The sequence below is a fragment of the Hypanus sabinus genome, chromosome 10, assembly GCF_030144855.1.
Source record: "Hypanus sabinus isolate sHypSab1 chromosome 10, sHypSab1.hap1, whole genome shotgun sequence".
In the NCBI taxonomy this organism is placed as follows: domain Eukaryota; kingdom Metazoa; phylum Chordata; class Chondrichthyes; order Myliobatiformes; family Dasyatidae; genus Hypanus; species Hypanus sabinus.
Window position 1 is genome coordinate 49,080,596 of NC_082715.1, and position 21,501 is coordinate 49,102,096.

The window sequence follows — 21,501 nt, forward strand, 5'->3', positions numbered from 1 at the left end:
TGAGAAATTTCTTCTTCCAGAGAGTACTGAACTTACGGATTCTTCCACCACAGAAGATAATCAAAGCATATATGTAATTGAATTTATTCAAGGAGGAGTTAGAGAAGGGAACAAAGTACATAGGGTTGAAAGAAGGCACAGGGCATTAAATTTGATCAGCAGTAATCATATGGAATGGCAGAGCAGCTTGAAAAGTAGAATATCTAAATCTTTCTATTTTCTGCGATTGCTTTCAGAAGGGAGAAAGGCATGGTTAGATACATAAACACATGGAAGGCTTGAAAATGAGTTTGAGTGCATAAAATTGGATAAATCCCCAAGGCCTGATCAAGTGTACCCTAGGATGGTGTGGGAAGCTAGTGAAGAAATTATTGGTGCCTTTGCAGAGATTTTTGTGACTTCCTTAACTATGGGTGAGGTAGCAAGGACTTGAGAGTAGCTAATGTTGTGCCTTTAATCAAGAAGGGCTACCAGGATAAACCAAGGAACTACATTAGAAGAGGTTAGTTTTTACTGGAGGGGATTCTAAGAGACAGGATCTATCAGTGTTATGAAAGGCAAGAAATGATTAGGGATGGTTAGCTTGGTTTTATGCATGGGAAGTCATGCCTCAAGGGTTTTCTCAAGATCCCACTTGGTAAATTGGTCTAAAAGGTGAGATTGCATGGGATCCTGGGTGATCTAGCCAAGTGGTTACAAAACTGGCTTGGTGTAAACAGAGCATGGTAGTGGAGGGTAATTTTTCAAATTGGATGTCCATGACCTGTGTTGTGCTAACTAACCCTTGTTGTTAGTTATATTTATTAATTGTTTTGGTGAGAATGATGGTGGCATGATTAGTAGGTTTGCAGATAACAGCAGAATTGATGGTGTGATGGATAGCGAACTTGGTTAAATTTACAAGAACATGTGGATCAAGCAGGAAAATGAGTAAAGGAATGGCAGATGGAAGGTAACTCTTAAAAGTTTTAAAATATCTATTTTGAGAAGTTAAAGCAGGGCAAAACTTGCACAGTAAATGATGGGGCTTGGGGAGAAGTGACAAGTGATATAAAAGGAATATGGCATGCTTGCCTTCATCAGATGGTGCAGTGAGTACAGAAGTTGGTACACCATGCTACTACTGTATTAGACTTTTGCGAGAGCACACCTGGAATATTATGAGCAATTCTGGTTGCCATACTGTAGAAAGGATAAATTAATTTTTAAAATTAGTTTATGATCGTCAAATGTACCAAGCTGCCGTGAAAATCTTGTCATGCATACCAATTCATTACACCAGTGCATTGATGTAGTACAATGTAACACAGATACAGAGTGCAGAATAAAGGATGTAAGATAGTGAGGGTGCAGTGAAGATTCATGTGGGTGTTGCTGTGATTGAAGGCCTTGAGTTCTAATGAGAAATTGGATAGTATGGAGCTCATGAGGCTGAATAGTGACTTTTGGATGTTTGTTAAATCATGAGGAGCATGGACAAGGTCTTTTTCCTGGGTTAAGCAGGTCTAAGAGGGGAAAGGCTTAGAGGACCTGAGGAATTGGTTTTTCTGCACAAATGTTGGTTGGTATACAGAATGAGCTGCCAAAGGAAGTGGTAGAGGAGTGTGTGGTTGTGACATTTAAAATACATTTTGACAGATAAATGGGTAGGAAAGGTTTGGAGGTATATGGGCTGATAGCAGACAAATGGGACTAGCTCAGGAAGGCACCTGTGTTGGCATACACAAGTTGGACCAAAGGCCAGTTTCCCTGCTGTGCACAACTCTATGACATTAAGTAAAGGCTGTTTATTCTACTGTAAGGAATCTTGGAAATAAAACTGGTGGAACTGTGACAGACTTGCGTAAGTATGATGTCATGGCTGTGGCAGGAATGGTAGCTGAGCATATCTGTTTGCAAGGTTTTCAGACAAGATTTAGAAAGGGTTTAAAAAAAAAAGAATTGTAATGGTATTAGGCTGAGGAAATCAATTACAATTAAGACATGGGAATGATAATTTAGACCATATGGACTGAACAAAGGAACAAAAAGGCAATCACATTGGTGGGAGTGTAATACATATATAAACTATAAAGCAAAGATGCTTTCAAAAATAATGAAATGAAAAGTTTCTAAATATTAAAAAATACTGTGAAGAACAGTAAACAATAGAAAACTAAATCAAATCAATATTTGGTGTGACCACCCTTTACCTTTAAAACTGTATCAATTCTCTTAGCAGTCATAAGACAATCAGCTGGAAGGTTGTTCCAAACATCTTGGAGAATTTGCCAAAATACTTCTAGAAACTTTGGCTGTTTCGCTTGCCTTGGTCTCTCCAGGTAATCCTAGAAAGCCTCGATGATGTTGAGATCAGGGCTCTGTAAAAGCCATACTATCTCAAACATTATTAAAAAATCTAGGGTGCCTAGATTGCACAGTACTGTGGGCCCTCAGATGCTTAGAGAAAAGTAGAAAGAGGACTGGGAAAACATGGAAATAATGAGGCTATTACAGCAGAGTTGAAGTATCCTACCACTGATGAAGCAGTGGCAGGATAATGTGTAGAAGATGCAGAATGCTTGAATACAGTCCACATGCAGCAAATCCAACAGGGGAGAGGAAATAAACCTGTTCAAGTTGAATGGATGGCAAAAGCCAAAGTTCAGTTGGATTTAGCATGGATGTGGATAAGAATAAAGATAACTTAATCTGGAATTGTATAATTTAAACAAAGACCAGTTTTATTGGGCTTGGAAATGGAAACAGCTACCTCAAAGTAGATCAATGCCAGATCAGGAAAAGATATTTGAGGACTTGGTGAACATTCAGACCAATTTTGTTCCTACACCTTCTTCAAAATAAAATCCCCATCTAGACCCCATTATATATGGAGGAATGTGCAGGGAGGGAAAAGGCAAACTGAAATGGAAACCAGAATAAATACGGTGAATTGAACACTTCAGAGAGTTGTGCAGAGTATAAATGAAGCAGAGGTGAAATTACAAAAAAGAAAGAAAAAGAAGGCATGGAAAAGAAAGATACATTTTACTGTAGCATACTGGATCAATATGTCCTCTCAGATGTACTGGTGCCTGAATGCCTGCAGTAATTTCATAAAGATGCAGAAAACCAATCGAGTTGACAACCCATATTCAAGAGTTTTACATGATATAGAGCCCCAAGAAGGATCTGACTGATAGTAGAGTAATTGAAACAACTACCTCAAAGGACAGTAGTCTTTGATTATCATATACTGCTTGAAAATGTTCAATACCCTTAAAACACTAAACTTACATTTAAAAAACATTAAAATAAAGTAAACTAAATGAGAATGAATATACCATTTACTTACAAGTGGATTGGTCCCTAAAGCCAGCCATCCCTAGTGTAATGCTGAAGGTATTTAATCAGGCTTAAAGCAAAATAGATCTTCAACTGATCTTGAGAGTTCTTCAGTAAACTACAGAAGGCCGGAGCCAGGGTTATTAAGCTACTAATTGATAAAGCCATCCAAGTGTCCCAGCATGGTATTATATTAACCTGAAGGCAACATGTGGCAAACCACCTATACCCACTAAAGGGACTGGTGTCAAGGTACATGAACATCAGCCATTGTTGTAATTGAAGAAACGGTGGGCCAAGCTAAACAATCAGGAGAGGATCAAACAGAGGCAGGGGTGAAGGCACACATCCTGCTGCTCCAATGCATGGAACTGGAGCAATAGCTCTGCATGCATCTATAGGCCTTAATGTCAGCCTCTGTTAACCCAGATTATCAGGTGCCATTTTGCTCAAAACATCAGCAACAAAAACTACACTTTGAATATTGAAGATGGGAGGTAAAGCAAAGATAGTACCTGGGGTCAATGGAGATGGAAATCTTTTGTCAGAATCTGGTTCTGATGAAGAGCCTGAAATATTAATTCTGATTTTATATCCATAGAGGCTGCCTGACCTGCTGAATGTTTCCAGTCTCCCCCCCTCTCTTTTGGTTTTATATTTCCTCTGAAAGAGATGTAAGGCTGAGCAATGGGCACAGTGCTGTGATCAGCTAACTTCAACAAAGGGCCCTTGCAAATGTATTTAAAACATCCTTAACCACGGGTGAGCTGCCAGAGGATTGGAGGGTGGTTGTACTGTTGTTTAAGAAATGCTCTTTACAATAAACTGGGAATTTATAGGCCAGTGAGCTTGACCTTGGTAAGTTATTGAAAGGTATTGCAAGGGATGAGATATGTAAGTATTTGGTTTGACAGGGCCAGATTAGGGATAGTCAACATGACTTTGTGCATACAACACACACAAAATGCTGGTGGAACACAGCAGGCCAGGCAGCATCTATAAGGAGAAGCACTGTCAACATTTTGTGTGTGTGGTTTGAATTTCCAGCATCTGCAGATTTCCTCATGTTATGACTATGTGCATGATAGGTCATATTTAATCAATCTTATCGAACTTTGAGGTTACCAGGAAAATTGATGAAGGAAAGACAGAAGATGTTGCCCACATGGATATTAGCAAGGCCTTTGACAAGCTCCTGCATGGGAGGTTGTTCAAGAAGGTTCAATCACTTGGCATTCAGGATGAACTAAATTGGATTCGACATTGACTTTGTGGGGGAAGACTGAGAGTGGTAGTAGATGTTTGCTTTTGTGATTGGAGGCTTGTGACTAGTGAGGTGCTGCAAGGATTGATGCTGGGTTTGTTATTGTTTGTCATCTATATCATCACTCTGGATGATAATGTGCTAAACAAGATCAAGAAATTTGCAGATGACACCAAGATTGAGGGTGTATTTGACAATGAGTAAGGCTATCTAAGCTTGCAGCAGAAGCTGAACCAGCTGGAAAAATGGGTTGAAGATGGCAGATGGAATTTAATGCAAGGTGTTTTACTTTGGGAGGACAAACCAGCATACGACTTATGCAGTGAACAACAGGGTGCCAAAGAGTGTGGTAGAACAGAGGGATCTGGGAATAGTGATCCCTATTTGCTTGAAAGTAGATAAGATCATAAAGTGAGCTTTTAGCACATTGGCCTTTATAAATCAAAGATTGAGTATAGGAGTTGGGATGTTTGTACAATAGTGTACAAATGGTTTACAAGTAAATATCATTTTTTACTCAACTTACTGGAAATTATACATGGTTTTATGAATAATATATCCAGTTTGTTATGAAACATTTTCAGAGCATAGAAGCTTGTACTTATGAGTTACTTCCCTAACATATTTCTAAGATAGGCTTGCATCCATCATATTAAATAATGCAGATCATTTACTGTTTAAGGGATTAAACAGGATAAAGAAATTAACACTTTTATAGCACCTTTCATGACCTGATCACATTGTAAATTGTTTACCCATAATTAAGTAATTTGAAGTTTTGTATAAAGTAAAAATAACAACCAATATGTGGATAGCTCATAGTGAGATAAATAGCCAGATCATGTGTTGCAGGTTTTAGCTGACCATTGAAAAGAATCATGGGATATTTTAAATCTAATTGTGGGCAAATGCGTGGTCCAGAATTTAATGGCTCTTCTTAAAAGTGACTGACACTGTGTTGTAATTAGTAGAGAATCTATTCACAAACCCAATGAAATAAGTTCACTTCTAATCTCCAGTGCTGTCTGTGCGGAATGTGCAGGTTCTCACTGTACACATAGCATATGTAGATAGTAGAATCTTTGGTGAATTGTGGTGATAAGTTTGTTTTATTTGGGGTGGGATGTTGGTTTGTAATATAAAATGCTCTGTGAATTGGTATTGTCTCAGTATGTTGAATGGCCTTGTTTTATATTGTATAGAAATATAGAAGTCCCTTGGAATTACCCTGATGCATTAGTCAATGTGTCCAAAGCTCTGGAGTGGGATTTGAATTTGTGACTCTGAGCAACAAATGCTACCAGGTGAAATGTGTGCTAGAGGCTAGCTGAATATTTTCTGGAGTAACAATCCCCAGATACTTGTACTCTTGTCTCTTTACGCCTGAAATAGCTGAAGGTATCAAATTGTCAATATGTCATACAAGACTCCATTCATGCAACAGCACAGTGAAAATATTAATTTGCAGTTTAGCCATGCAGAGAAGAACTCTAGGGAAACTTCTCATCCTCATTCCAAGATATGTAGAGCAGGTATGAGAGCAAAAGCAATCAAAGAGGATATAAGCACTCACCACAGAATCTGATTATTTGGGAGAGTCACAGGATACTTTGCTTGAAACTGCAACCCCACTGGAACTCAATACCTTCAAGAGAGGCAAAACCATCTGAGAAAATTGAGAGATTGAGTTTTCTTCTTGGAACTTGTTTTGTATAATTTAATTCATCAATGTGTCTGAAATAGAAGAAGGTTAGTAAACAGAAAAAAAAATTGGTTCTGCTTAATTATATATATATGTTTTTTATATATATAGTAAATATTCAAAGTTCAAATGAAATTTATCATCAAAATAAATGACAGCACATACAACCTTGAGATTCAGTTTCTTGCAGACATACTCAATAAATCCATAAAAGAATAATAACCAGAATAGAACCAATGGAAGACCACTTGGTTCAACCAGTGTTCAAAAAAAAACAACAAACTGCGCAAATACAAAAAGAAAGAAATAATAATAAATACTGAGAACATGAAAACTGTGAGAATGGATATGTTGGAAAGATCTTTTGATTATAATTGAGGTAAAGATATTCCTATTTAATTATGATAAGTAGTCACCAACAAATAGTAAGTGTTCACCACAATTATTTATCATTGGTATAACATTCTTCACACAATGAGTAACTGGACAGAATGGAAGTTTAAGAAGATCAAATGTAGTGGTGTCATAGAATAACACAGCATAGATACAGGACCCCCCTCCCAACCCAATGAGTCCATGCCATCCAGTTAGTCCCAATTTCTTGCATTCGACCATATCCCTTTAAGACTCACACTCTCCATGTACCTGTCCAAATGATATTATGGTCCCTGCCTTATCCATTTCTGGTAGCTTGTTCCATATACTCACTAGCCTCTGCATGAAAAGGTTTCCCCTCATATCCCTTTTATATCTTTCCCCTTTCACTGTTAATCTATGCCTCCTGGTTTTGCAATCCCTTGCCATGGAGGGGGAAAAAAAGTTACCATTCACCTTATCTATGCCTCTCATAATGTTATGCTCTTTAAGATTATTCCTCGGAACATAGGAAATGAGGAGCAAAGACCTAGTGTGGTCAACCTCTCCCTATAGCTCAGGCTCTCCAGTCCCAGCATTAATCTTCTTCAGATTAATGACATCTTTACTATAATACAGTGACCAAAACTCTTCACAGTACTCCAAATGCAACCTCACCAATGATTTATACTTCATACAACTGGAACATAATGTCCCAATTCATGTACACAATGTCCTGATTGATGAAGAAGGTGGTATGCTTAAAGCCTTTTTCACCATCCAGTATACCTGCGACACCCTTTTAATGAACTGTGCACAATTCCTGGATCCCTCTATCCATTACAGTCCCTACCATTCATAGTGTAAGTCTTTTGCTGGTTTGACTTTACAAAATGTTTCACCTCATACTTACCGGTATTCAAATCCAACCCTCAGCCCACTTCCTTAACTGATTAAGATCTCCTTGTACCTATGATAATCTTCTTCGCTATGAACAACACCTAATTTCACATCTTCAACAAACTTACTGATTTACATCCATATCATTTATATAGATAACAAATTTCAAGTACCATAAATGTCTACAGTATATACACTCAGTTTAAGTTACTCTCACCTTCCTGTCAGCTGGAACCAGTCTGGCCACTCTCATTAACAAGATATTTTCACCCATAGAACTGCTGCTCACTGGCTTGCACTTTTTTTGCTTTTTGTATCATTCTGTGTGTGATAATCCCAGGAAATCAGCAGTTTCTGAGATATCCAAACCATTCTGCCTGGCACCAACAATCATTCCAGAATCAAAGTCACTTAGATCATATTTCTTCCTCATTCTGATGCTTGGTTTGAACAACAACTGAACCTCGAGCATGCCTACATGCTTTTCTGCATTGAGTTGCTGCCACATGAATAGCTGATTATGTATTTGCATTGATGAGTATGTGTACCTAAGAATGTGGCCACTGAGTCTGTTTTCAGTGTTTTGATTCATTATGCAACTCTGTAAATTTCTAACACTAACAGCAATATGAAAAGACTCTCAGAAGTGAAACAGATCTGTTTTTTTAAAATTTAGAGTTACTGTGCAGAATAGGCCCTCCCAGCCACACTGCCAGCAACCCACTGATTTCACCCTAGCCCTATTTATAATGACTAACTACTAACTGCTACGTCTTTGAACTGTAGGAGGAAGCCCACGCATTCACAGAGAGGACGTACAAACTCCTTACAGATGATATGGGAACTGAACTCCAAATTCTTAATGCCCGAGCTGCAATAGCATCACACTAACTGCTACCCTACTATGTCATATTTGTACAAATATCTCATCTCTCCATTTAAACCATTGGATTTTGGATGCATCAGTGTAAATTGGCTCCATAAACTTAAACCATACATTGAAAGATCCACGTTCAATTCTTAACTCTTCCTATCTCTGTTCTTGTGATTGAAACATAACTTACCACTAATCGGTTACATCTGAATGTGTGAGGCAATGTGAATGAGACAGAATGCTGCATTTATCAGTAAACAGCCCCAACTATGATTAATATGCAGTCATTTACTGGTGATGCATCTGATGAAGACTGAGCACTAGATGCAACCTTAGAGAGGAAACAGCTGGGTGAGAGTCGATTGACATCCAGTAAGTCATTATGCATTCCACTAAGTCTGACTCTGAGCTTTCAAATATGTCATGTATGTAAGGTGTAATTCCTACCTTAAATCTTGAATCATGTTCATTTGCCTATGAAGCATGTTAGTGATGAAGTCTGGAACTGTGGTCCTGCAGAAAGCCAAAGAAAAATATCAAGCAGGTTGAATTTATTTTCATTTATTTATTTTTTCATTTATCACATGCAAGAATGGCACGGTAGCATAGTGTTTAGTGCTGGGGGGGTGGGGGGGCCCATATTCCAACGACAATGTATCATGCCCACAATGTTCAGCAAAAAAACACAATCAACACCACCCACTCACTCACAAACACAGACAGACCAACAGGACAATCTGCCCTGACTGGCCCCAGACTTTCAGACTCAAAGACACTTGGCCTGGATCTGCAGTTGTGGAGTCACAGACATCAGAACTCTACTTCCGGATTCGCTGACTTCTGTTTTCAACTTGAGGGCCTCAACTTGATCCCAGAATTTACCAAACACAGACTTTGAAATCCAGGCCTTGAACTCCAGACTTGCAAGGTCCTCAGACCCCAGGACTCACCAATTGGTGGGCAGAGGGGCTCACAGGCCCTCATGTCTCTTGCCCACATGGACGTCTAATCCCAGGACTCTGACATGGTGGGGCGGTCCAATACCTTCTCTAATATGCTGATAAGTGAGAGCAAATTTACAGCCACTGGGTTATATTTCTGATGTTTTGTTAATGCACATACCTGGTCAGTTTTCTGTATTAAGTAGTAGAGTGTTGGGGCAGAGCAATAGCTTAACCGTTAGCTTAACTCTTCATGGCAGCAAGAACCTAAGTTCAATTTACACTGCTGGATCACCCCCATCCCAAAGACGTATGGGTTTGTGGACATGCTATGTTGCATGGCAACGTTTGCAGGCTGCCACCAGTGCATCCAAGAACATTTCACTGTATGTTTTAACATTCTGAAGTACTGTACATGTGACAAATAAAGATAATCTCTAATGTTTAGATGCCACAATGTTATAACTGGATAGGATCAACTTGGCCAGAGGCACAGCTAGTTCTGCAACACAGAAACCTGGAGTTGCCACATCCTATTTTCTCCCTTAACCATCACACACAGCTTTTTCAAGATTATACCCCTGTGCTGCAGCTATATTAACTTATTCAATAAAATCACCACTTATCCATCTTTGTAATGGACACCAAAGACCCCTCAAGTACATCTCTGCTCTTTAATTCTTCTAAGTACTTCATCAGCCAAGCAAAATCAGCTCATTTCCTGTCTTAAACTTGACATGATCCAGAGGAGAGCCAAATCAACTCTATTCCAACTATTTTCCCCTACACATTGCTTCTGATTGATCTCTGGGACTAGCGTTTTCTAGCAGTCACTTCTGAATTAATTGTTGAAAAATATAGGGCCAGGTGACACCAATGGCTGGCCAATAGTTCAATAGAAACTATCAATGAGCATTTAAAGAACATTTAATCTCTAGCTTCACTTAAGTTAGTTTGTGCTGTAACTAATTGAGCTGAGGAGCCAGATAAATTGTGTGTCTAACTACTCAACTCTGTTAATATCAAAAGTAATCCTACTAGAGTCAGTTACTTCACCAAAAAAAAAACCTTAACTTCCATTTTTAACTTTGCTTTTAACTAACTGACTCAGTTAAATATTTATGTAAGTAAATTTATTTATAAGTTATTTTTGCAACCATTCTGGTTTCCAGTCAGCAGAGATAGTTAGAATGCCATCAGACTGATGGAGGGTGGCCTGGACTGCAACCTAGCCACAACCCATGGATTACCCCACTTCATGAAAGCATAACCCTAAGGCAAGTAGAAGGCCAGATCATGTCCTAATTCATGCCAGAATCCTATGCCAAGTTTAGTGTTAGGTCATCTCTAGTTTTATCCTTTTTGGGGGACGGTTTGATGCAAATAAATGATTGTAGTTAGGAGTTATCTATGTTGTAATGCGTCTGGGGAAGGATCAAAGTCCTGATGCATGGTTTCAATCCAAAATGTTGACTTCCACTTTTTGCTTCTACAGATGCTGCCTGACCTGCTGAGTTCTACCAGCATTGTGTTTTTTGTTCCAGATTTCAGCATCTACAGTCTCTTGTCTTCTAAAATCTATACTAAAATAGTTATTATATCCAGCTGCTTGGTTACATGGTGACCATCACTGTTACTAGCATTTAATCACAGATTCATTTGATTAAAAGTCATTTAACTTCCCTTGCTATGATAATTGGATTTGAACTCTTACCTCTAGATTACTTATTGCTTTCATTTCTTCACATGTTCAAGCAGCTGGTTCTCGATTTTGTTATTTTCAGATAACCAATCGGAAAGACTTTTTCTATTTATTCTAGTGTCCACAATGTTGAAGAATAAGATTTGTTAAAGCAGCATAAAATGTTAAGGCTGTGTGTGCAGCACATGTATAAATGGCAATTAAATTTACCCATTAACTTAAAAATTAGCATATTTAAGATTGCTTGAATAGTTCACTCATAATAATTATTTATATTACAGTGCCGTGGTCCTGGATGGGAAAATCTATGCTACAGGAGGGATAGTCAGCAGTGAAGGACCTGCACTGGGAAATATGGAAACATATGATCCCCGCACTAACGGTTGGACACTCCTGCCAAACATGCCTTGCCCAGTGTTCAGGCATGGGTGTGTAGTCATTAAAAAGTACATTCAAAGTGGTTAACACTGTGACATGATATCAGTTCTTGAATTGTTTTATCCTGCTGCAGCAGTGTACTAAAACAATGAATATGTTGCTCTTTACCATCTACATTCAACGTAGATTCCACAGTCACCATTAGGTGAGATAGGGTAAAAGTCCCTATGGATGTATTATAGTATAACTTCTAGTAGTGTCACAAGACATGGCACTGTTTTAGATATTGGGCAATTCGGGTAAGAATGCCTGTTTTATAACAATCATCTGTTTTGCTTTCAAACAGTTTACCTTTATATTGTTATGGCCATTTAGAAGGTAAATCGGTTTGTAGAGTGTAACAACTGCAGTACCAGAGTAGCAGCATGTAAACAGCTCACCAAAAGCAAATTGCAGTCCCACAGAGCACAAGAAATCCTAAGAATGTGCTGAAGATTTCAAGCACTACATCGTACAGAGGGACCTGACCAAAAGGGAGCTTGGATAGTTCCGTACATCGGGTGTATCTGAAATGAACAGAAGCAGAAGCTACACTGAAAGTCATGCAGTTTCCAAACCAAATCTAGAAAAATAAAAGCAAATCAAGAGGCAATTCCCTTCACCTGCAAAAGCAGTAAAATTTAAAAAAATTTTGGAAAGAATCTATATTTGAAAGAAGGAATTTTAGATCCACTTTGTTTTATTATCAGTGGTGCCACTTGGTGGTGATTTTAAACAACTTTTAGAGATGTGTGATACTGTCATTCAGGTAGTTACTGAGCAGAAGTCATAAGACTAAATTTATTAGTTTTCAAGAGGGTGTACCTACAAAGTCTTATGTTTTGATTTGTGCTGGATTTTTCCATATATGATATCATACCATAGATGATATAAAGCAAAGTTCCAGCATTATGGTAAATATGAACTGATCTGGTATTTGTTTCTGCCATTACTTTTACAGCATCCAATATAGTGCAATTCAGATGGAGATATTTCCCTTATTTTGACATGATGCATTTTAAGCTAATAAACAAAAGTATCTGATCATTATAGATTTATTTTACTAAAAATTACAGAATATTCTAATAGTTATTTTAGGAAGGTAAGATATTTTATCCTAGTAAACCCCTACTAAAATTAAAATTTAATGATCACAATTACTTCTTACATTTCATGCAATAGTGGAGTTCAGGTCAGGACGGATCATGAAATGTTGAAGAATTTATATCTGGTTTTAATAGAAAGTTATAGGACTAAACAAAAACATCAATTGCACAGTAGCTAATAGAACTGAGTAATATACGCTATTAAAGATGGAAGTCAAACTAACTTGTGGCATTTTGGATAGCTACATAACGTGTACATCTCTGTGATACAGATTAGGTTTCTTATATAAATTTAGTATGACACATATCAGCTTCAGCTCTTCCATGTGTACTATAAGGAAATTATCTATATGGTCACGTATTAAGTAGTATCTTAAGTTTCAACCCTATGAGTAATTAATATACCATGTACAGCAGTTCAAAGTAAACTTCAAAATAAAGCCACATTTTTTCATTAGCAGTGAGTATCTAGAACTATGGACCAAATATACTTATGTACAGTATTTTCTGACTATTGTAATCTTATTTAATAAATTATTAGGATATTTTTAACCATGTTGCTTTGGGCCATATCTAAAGTATTCCCAGCTCAACCTATATGCAAATTAAATAAATCAAAATTTTAACATACAACACACATCATATAATGAGATAAAATCCTTGAAATTAATGATGTTTTCTGGCAGATAATGTAATGCAGAAAGTCCATTCGCATTTAAGATAGAGGTCTTTTGACATTAAGGAAGTATTTTGTAGATTTTGTACATTCTTAATTTGCATTATCAATTAAAGTATCCATTGAAACTCATTATTAAAATTCTACTTAACAAACATTTTTACTCATCCATTCTGGAAGAACTTGGGAGAATTGGTCACAACCCTCATTTCATTTATGCATAACATGTATAACCTTTCCATTTGTATAGGCAAATAGTTCTGTAAAGCAATGTAAAACCTTCAATTTAAGTTTCTCATTCAAGTTACTGGCAGTTAATAATCATCTCTTCCATAGTTGTGTTATCATATAATTATTGACATCCGCCAAGTGTTGAATATAGTGCAGAATGCAGTATTTCACTTTTATTCCATAGTGCACAATCTCACACAAATAAAATGTTTATCTCAAAGTTTGCCAACTTCTCAATTCACAAATATCGCATTCTTAAAGCATAGCTCTAGTGTATATGTTACATTATTTAAAATAGGATACTCCGAAATCCATCCAGAACTAGTCAATCCTAGACTCATCAAATTGCTACAAAACCACGAGTTTGTGTAGCTTTAGTAACAGACCATGCCAAATTTCTTAAAATTTCTCATGTTGAGAGATTGCCAGTACCAAAATATTATTGGCATATTTGCGAACTGTGTTAAAGTAGCTGGTGATAAGGTAGTAAGGTCAGCCCAGAGATCCCAGTGTCATACAATGTTTGAACAAATGTTAGTTCCATTGATACTATGTATTCATGAAGCAGTGAAAATAAAGTATATGGATTTATTTCCTCTTTTCCCCACTTCCCATTCGCCTAAAACACAACAATTCAGAGAAAAATCCTGAATTGTATCTCGTAATCAAACCCCAGCAGCAAATTTTATATAAATTTTCGATTTGTAGAAAGGAATGCATTTCACTTATTTCAAAGGTCAAAGGCTAACTTTGATGGTTCCTTGCATCCATGCATCTTTGCCAATACCTTGCTTAAAAATCCTTTGGAGGAATAATCATTGAAGCTCATTTGCATGTGCATCTAGGACAGGGCTCAATGAGGTTGTAGGAGAGAGAGTATGCAAAATCAGTACATGGGGAAATGCTCATGCTAAACATTACTGCTCATCTAAATTAAGCCACAAGGTGCAATAATAATTTTGGCAGATAGGACTTAACAGCTGATGTTCAGAGATGCCAAATTGTAGCTTAAGTCTGGCATATTTTGATATGCTACCTTAGTTTACAGAGAATGAAAATAATAAATGAACTTCCTAGGTGGAGTTACTTTGATTCTTAAAATGATATGCAATCAACAACTATACCTTCACACTCCACTGAGACACTTAACATTAACATTCACATTCATCATGCAGACCTTCTCTGGGTGGTTATTAGTAGTTTCTGGGAAGAAATAAAATTTAACCTACTTTTAGATGTGCAGGCACGTACGTTGAAAGATCCAACCATGCAGAGCACTGACCATTTGTGACAGTAATGTTTTCAAAAGTGAAGTTTTCCAAATTTAGTCTTCAGCCCTGGGGTATGGAATGGTACACATAATTAAAAAACAGGAATTCAGCCCTACCTGGCATATTCTTCTATAAATACTATTTGCATTCTTCCCAAATGCCATTCATTGGGTAGAAAAGAAAATGTATTCTTAACAAATCTTATTCAGCAATAAACTAACCAACTCACTCAAGAGAACATTGACAGGATGGCAGATACAAAATTGGAAGAATTACATAGTTATGCAGTAAAACATTTTCTGAAGTCTATTATTTGTTATGGAATATAAAGGGGCTTGAAGTTATTTCTTGATACATGTCAACCAAAGATGAAAAGGATTTGTTCCCCAAGAACATTCTCTCTCACTTGATTTGAAATAAAAGAGCAAAGAGAAAATACCACAACTAACCATTCTGTATTTTACTTAGCATCTGCATCTACATATAGTAAAATGGCATTGAGCTCAAAGGTGGTATTGTATTAGTACTGAAGTAAAGTGGACTGCACATAATTTTAATGAAATATAAGTTTTCCTTGACTCAAACATTGGTGGCAAGATCACATGGAAATGAACCCCCCCTTTCAAAATCAGCATTTTATTGCCTCTCAGAACATCACATAGCTAAGGATCCACAGTATTTCAAGCACTAAAGTGAATGCTAAGCAGATTCATGACACAGAATTGAAAAAGTCCTTAATTGTATTATCACAAAACCTATACTACTGTAGAATGCTTAGCCTTCCAATTGCAGTCTCTAATTTTCTTTTCACAGTGTGGAGGATGAAATGGGATTTTGCAACCCTACTGTCATTGTCAGCCACAAATACTTAAAACTGATGCTCTTCAGGTGATCTAGTTCTGCACTACAGGATAAATTTCAAGTTCAGGTTTCTGCCACCTCTCCCCTTCTTAAAGTGCAGCACTAAAGCAGCAAAATAGTTATTTAGTCATTTCTTTAGAAACAATACAAAAAGTTCCCCATTCTGAAGGAATCAAACAGAAATGGACAGTTAAAAGAGAAATGTTATTTGTTTGACCTTCAAAGTATATTTATCATTTGCAGTGAAAAAGCACAATAATGCAGTGAAGAAAGTAACAGTGCATCAGAGATGTTTCATTTCTCAATTGCAGTAAAACGTAACTAGAATGTTTTCAATAAGTCTGTAGAAAAGATTTTTTTGCATTTAGTGTAAGTAGAAATGACTATTAAATTATACCATATACTTCATTTTTGTATGCAATAAAGTGAAATATTCATTTAGATATTGTGTTATATACTTTCTATAAAATTTTCTGTTAATGCAGAAACATACTTTGGGACTGTTACTTCTAGTGTTGATACACAAGTTCTACTTGAGTTTCTTTACATTTTACCTCACTTCATGATAGCAGTCGTTCCTACTGATCCTCTCCCCCTCATAACCTTCTCCTTAAAGCACTCTGTGATTTGACTCAGTTGACTCATTTGGTAATACGTTCCACATTCCAATCGGCTATGGACAGAGTTTTCATACCTTACAGACCCCTTCTGTCAGACTTCGGAGTAATTTTAAAGACTTTTCCTGGGTTACTCCATAGCCATTTTCCCCCTAAAATTTAGAAATTGTTCTGTCTCTTATTTCATGGATCTTAGCTATTTTAAAATATGGATATTATGTATAAATTTGAAATAACTTAAGATGAAGGTTTAATGGGTTTTTTCCCTCATAGGTATTACCTGGTGAGCACTTGCAGCATTATGTTTTATTTTAAATAATTCAACTGTTTTTCAGTTTTGTTCCTTTGGAAGTGGACCCCATTGCTTTTAGTTTCTTTCAAAACAATCTGTTAATCTATGTTGTTAGTTTTAATGGTTTCCAAATCTATGTTCCAGATTCCCTTTGGTCTTTTACATTGTAAAAAGTGTACAATTTTCTACCTACTACCAAATTGCACCATTCTACACTGATCTACAGTGCATTTAAATTCATTTGGGAACTATATCACAAACTTCCTTTTTTTAAAAATTTTCTTTCCAATTTAGTTTCACTGATAAATTTTGAAAATGTATTTCCATCCACAAATAATTCTAGAGTAGGTCTAGAAAAGGAAAAAAAAGTAACTGATGAAATCAAGATAAAAGGACATAAATTTAGCTGAAGTGATGAAACACTGAAATAAAGAATATCAAAATCATATTTATTTTCACTGACATATTGTGCAATTTGTAGTTTTGTGGCATCAATATCACAATACATAAAACAATTACTGTAAGTTACAATAAGAAATATATAAATAATAAAATAGTGCAAAAAAAGCAAAATATTGAGGTAGTGTTCATGGTTAATGGTCTATTCAGAAATCTAATGACAGAGGGGAAGGAGTCGCTCCTAAAATGTTCAGTGTGTGTCTTCAGGCTCCTGTACTTCCTCCCTGATGGTAATAATGAGAAGAGGGTGTGTCTTGGAAGCTGAGGGACTTTAATAATGGATGCCACCTTCTTGAGGTACACCTTTTGAAGACACCCTCAATGCTGCGGAGGCTAGTTGGTGCCCATGGTGGAGATGGTTGAGAATGAAACCCTCTGTAGCTTTTGTTGATCCTATGCATTGGAATCTCCAAAAGTCAGGTTCATTTCTTAAGCCTATTACATCAAACAACATAAGACAAAAAGAAATAAGAAGTAGCAGAGACTTTAAAGGAGTTTTTTTAATATCTGCTTCATAGCGAAGAACACAAAAAGCACCACAATAATAGTAGAACATCAAAAGTGAAAAAGGAGAGGAGAGGCATTAGCAAAGTGCCAGGCAAACCAATGGGACTGAATGTATTTTTGTCCTGATAGCCTGCATCCTAGTGAATTTCTGAAGAGGTAGCAGTGGAGATGTACTGGTTGAGACTTCCAAAATTCCCTGAACAATTCAGAGGATTGGAAAGCCACAACTGAATCTGCTCTGGTCAAAAAAAGAGGAAGAGAGAAAGAAAAACTATAGGCCTAACATCAGACAGGAGAAAATGTTGGAAACCATTAAGTTGAACAAAGGGGTCTGGGAATACAGACCCATAATTAATTGAAAGTGGTGTCACAGGTAGATAACATCATAAAAAGCTTTTGGCACATCTTAAATGAATTGAGCAAAGTGGAGACAGAAAGTTTAAGGTGTGAAGTTCTAGTATGCATCCCAGCCAGCTCTGATCTAGCCCAAACCTTGAAAAAAGATGAAACACTGTCACTGACTCCTAAGAATCTCTGGCCTATAACTGCTCCAAATGGAGGAGCAGCATTTGGTGTGGTGATAAGATACCCAAATCTACGTGCTAGAGGGACGCAGAAACCCTGGCTACATACTGCCTCATCTCTAAAACAAAATGTATTGCCACAATGGCTTCAATAGTTGCCACTTAAACCCACTTAAACAGAATGGAGGGGAAAAATCCTTAACCTCCTTGAACAGCAACAGGAGGAGGAGAAGACACCAGCAAGGAAAAATAAATGTCAATATTTAAGTAATCATGTGCTCTCAGGCAGTTACAGGACCAGACAGGATTAGAGACAGAATGAGATGAAACAATGGAGAAATTTAAGTTTGAGAAAAAATGTTTAGATAAAATTGTTCAGCACTCAGCTGCCCAGGCAATCACTATACAAGGCAATAGGAAGAACATTTCCATGAATTATGTTAGTGTTGAAGATATATTTACTAGTGAAACATAGCAATTTGAATTTATTTGTCAAATGAGACCATTTTAGTTCTCATTTCAATTCCCCCACCCATCCCACTCCAGTCAGTCTGTCTCTGACTTTCTATTCTGTTACAATGATGCCAGATACAATCATAAGAAACAACACTTGGGTATATGCAGCCTTCAACACTCAATATTGAATTCTTCAACTTCAGGTAACTTGGTCTTTCTATCTGCTTGAGGAACTTACCAGTTCAGCCTGTCATCATTTTGGTCTGGTTCTTTTTCCTGTGTGTTAAGCATATTACACAGACTTATCAACAACACGTAACAGAGTAAGCAGCTTAACATGCCACTAACTGTTATATTAATTCATTTGGCCTCATTCTATCAGAACTATTACTGTATTCTATTCTCTACTGACTTCTGCTGAAGACTAATATTTTCTCTTTCCAAATGCAGATGAACAGCTCTGAGCCAAAACATGAATGGTTAACCTTTCCACACATGCAACCAGACCTGTTGAGTGTTTCCTGGAATGAAAAATTGCTATTTTTGTTTTAAAATTTCAAAACTAAACATGTCACTATGCTGACAGAACAAATTATCGATCATCCTATCCATTTAAGAACCAAATGAGTCCAGGCAATTTATATCCATGCTTTAGATGTCATGAAATTACAATTTGTTTGTATCAGAGCAATTATATTTACAGTCACTATAAGCAATCTAGTAAAAACCTATCTACTGGGTGTAACAATAAAATACCAAATGCAAGTCTATATTTATGAGTCTACTTGAAGCATTCCTATCCTGTGACCAAGTACAGATGCTAAAACAAAATCTGTATTTTGACAAGAAATCTCTTTCCCTAATCATCAATAAACATGTGTTCCAACCTTCAAGACAATGTTATAAAAGTAGCAGTCTATTATATACAAAATGAGAGATGATAAAGCACCTTCCTTTGGAGCAGTTATTCTCATAATACTTCAAATGCATTTTTGTCCCACAAGCTGTAGGGATTTTCTCTCATCAACATAGGTATGCTAAGCAAATAGCATGGTGACATGGCTTAAGCAAAATTATCTGCTCTTTCTTTCCTGTGAAAGAAGACTTTGTCTTTTGTCTTGAAAAATCTAAAGAATTGCACATCCTTAAAATCTGAAACAAAACCAGAAAATGCTGGAAACATTCAGTAGTTCAGGCCATAGCAAAAGTGAAACTGAGCTAACATTTTAGGTCAAACTCCCTTTGACAGATCTGAAGTTCGCTGAATCTTTGTTGTTCAGTTTTTGTTCATCTTTACTCTGCCTAACCCCATGCAAGGGATTGGAGACTGGTTCTGTGTTCGAAACTCATTCAGCCTTTCTTCAATTTGATTTGGGTAGCTTATTCATTTCCTTCACCATTTATTATATTTCTCCATTACTTCTGGCTCTATCCTTGCAAAATTTCTCAACTAATCTCAGCTGCCTAACCACAGCAATAAATCCACCAGAATGCAGCTTCCACAGTCAATATTTTCGGTCTCCCCTGACCACCTTCAATTCCTTTGCTCCCAGCTGGATTTACTTTCTGATATTTTCTGGATTCCATCCAAGTAAACAGGCATAAATTCAAGCATATCCAGGAAGCAAATGGAACAGAAATCAATAGTTCCAGCTAGACCACACCAGCTATGGGACATGATCCATAGCTCACTCAGTCTAGGGAGCAAACAGAACAATCTCTTATACTCCATGACCCAGAACCTCATCTGGATGACTCAATGTTCTCACTGAAGTTTAGATACGTCAATAGCTTATCTACTTTTCAAGTTCAAGTTTGTCATCAAACTGTTCAAATACAACATTCCTCTTGACCATGGCGCACTCAAAATGCATGCAGCACAGATAACAGCACGTTGACCTCGTGATGAGACCTTGGTGGTGGCAGTGCATTCATTAGTCTTGCAGCCAGAGGGAAGAAGCTGTTAACCTCTGGCAGTCCTAGTCCTGATGCTTCTGTACATCCTTCCTGACAGTAGTGATCATGGGATGGGTGGTGGGGCCCAATGTTTTGAACCCATCTGCAATGATTCCAGTAAATTACACAAATTAGGGGTGGGAGACTCAGGTGGTCCTCTTGGCGGTCTTAACTATCCTCTGTAGGGTCTTGTGGTCTGATAACTTGCAGCCTCCATATCACACAATGATGCAGCCAGACAGGACACTCTCAATGGTGCTCCTACAGAAAATTGTTTAAATGGGAGCAGGGAGCCTTGCACACCTCTAACTATACCTTCTTGACTAGTGGGGAAGTATTGTGGGTTCAGGTTAGATCATTCATTATGTCCACACCAAGGAACTTTGTGCTCTTCACTCTCCACAGCAGAGCCATTAATGTGCAATGTAGAGCGGTCAACTTGTTCCTTGCTGAAGTCCACAATCATTTCATTTGTCTTGTCCATGTTGTGGCTCAGGTGGCAGTTCTTGCACTATCCAACAAGCCTCTCAACCTCCTCTCTATATGCTAGCTCATCATTGTTGCCGAAGAGGCCAATCAGCAAACTTGATGTGCCAATTAAGCTGAATCTGGCAGTCCTTGACCACTAACCCAATCCTCCAACAGAACTCTCCTCTGTATCTATTACCAGGCTCATCTAAATCCAGCCCTGGACTCCTGACCATGTTGGCTTGACTTCAGCACTGTACCACAACCTATTTCTAGCTTCCTCCAACCTCAGCCCTCAACATTAATGAATCTCCAGCTTCCCTTTTGTCAATTCATGACCTTTGAGTTTATGTTTAACATGAACCCTATTGTTCTGCTCCCTTTATCCAAATTGCCACCAAAATCCAGATCCAACTTTCCTCGGACCATATATAAGTTAAGGGCAGAAATAGTTTATTTCCCTTGGGCACCATATCAAACTATGTTACTCCATATCAAAATTGTTACTCTGGCACTTTTAAAACACCCCAGCCTCTGTCTTTGCAACAACCACTTCTCCATTCAAAACTCATAAATATGTTGTAGCATTCCTAATCTCT

The 21,501-nt window shown here is 37.4% G+C and overlaps 1 protein-coding gene across 11 annotated transcripts in view; it reads left to right on the plus strand.

Moving 5' to 3' along the window:
• LOC132400639 (kelch-like protein 29) overlaps positions 1–17,034 on the plus strand; it is a 436,778-nt gene extending 419,744 nt beyond the window's left edge. For all 11 annotated transcript variants that reach the window (XM_059981820.1, XM_059981810.1, XM_059981815.1 and 8 more), the window contains one exon: positions 11,343–17,034. In XM_059981820.1, coding sequence (XP_059837803.1) covers positions 11,343–11,526 — 184 coding nt within the window. In that variant the 3' untranslated portion in view covers positions 11,527–17,034. The remainder of the gene's footprint in view (positions 1–11,342) is intronic.
• Positions 17,035–21,501: the final 4,467 nt, after the last annotated feature.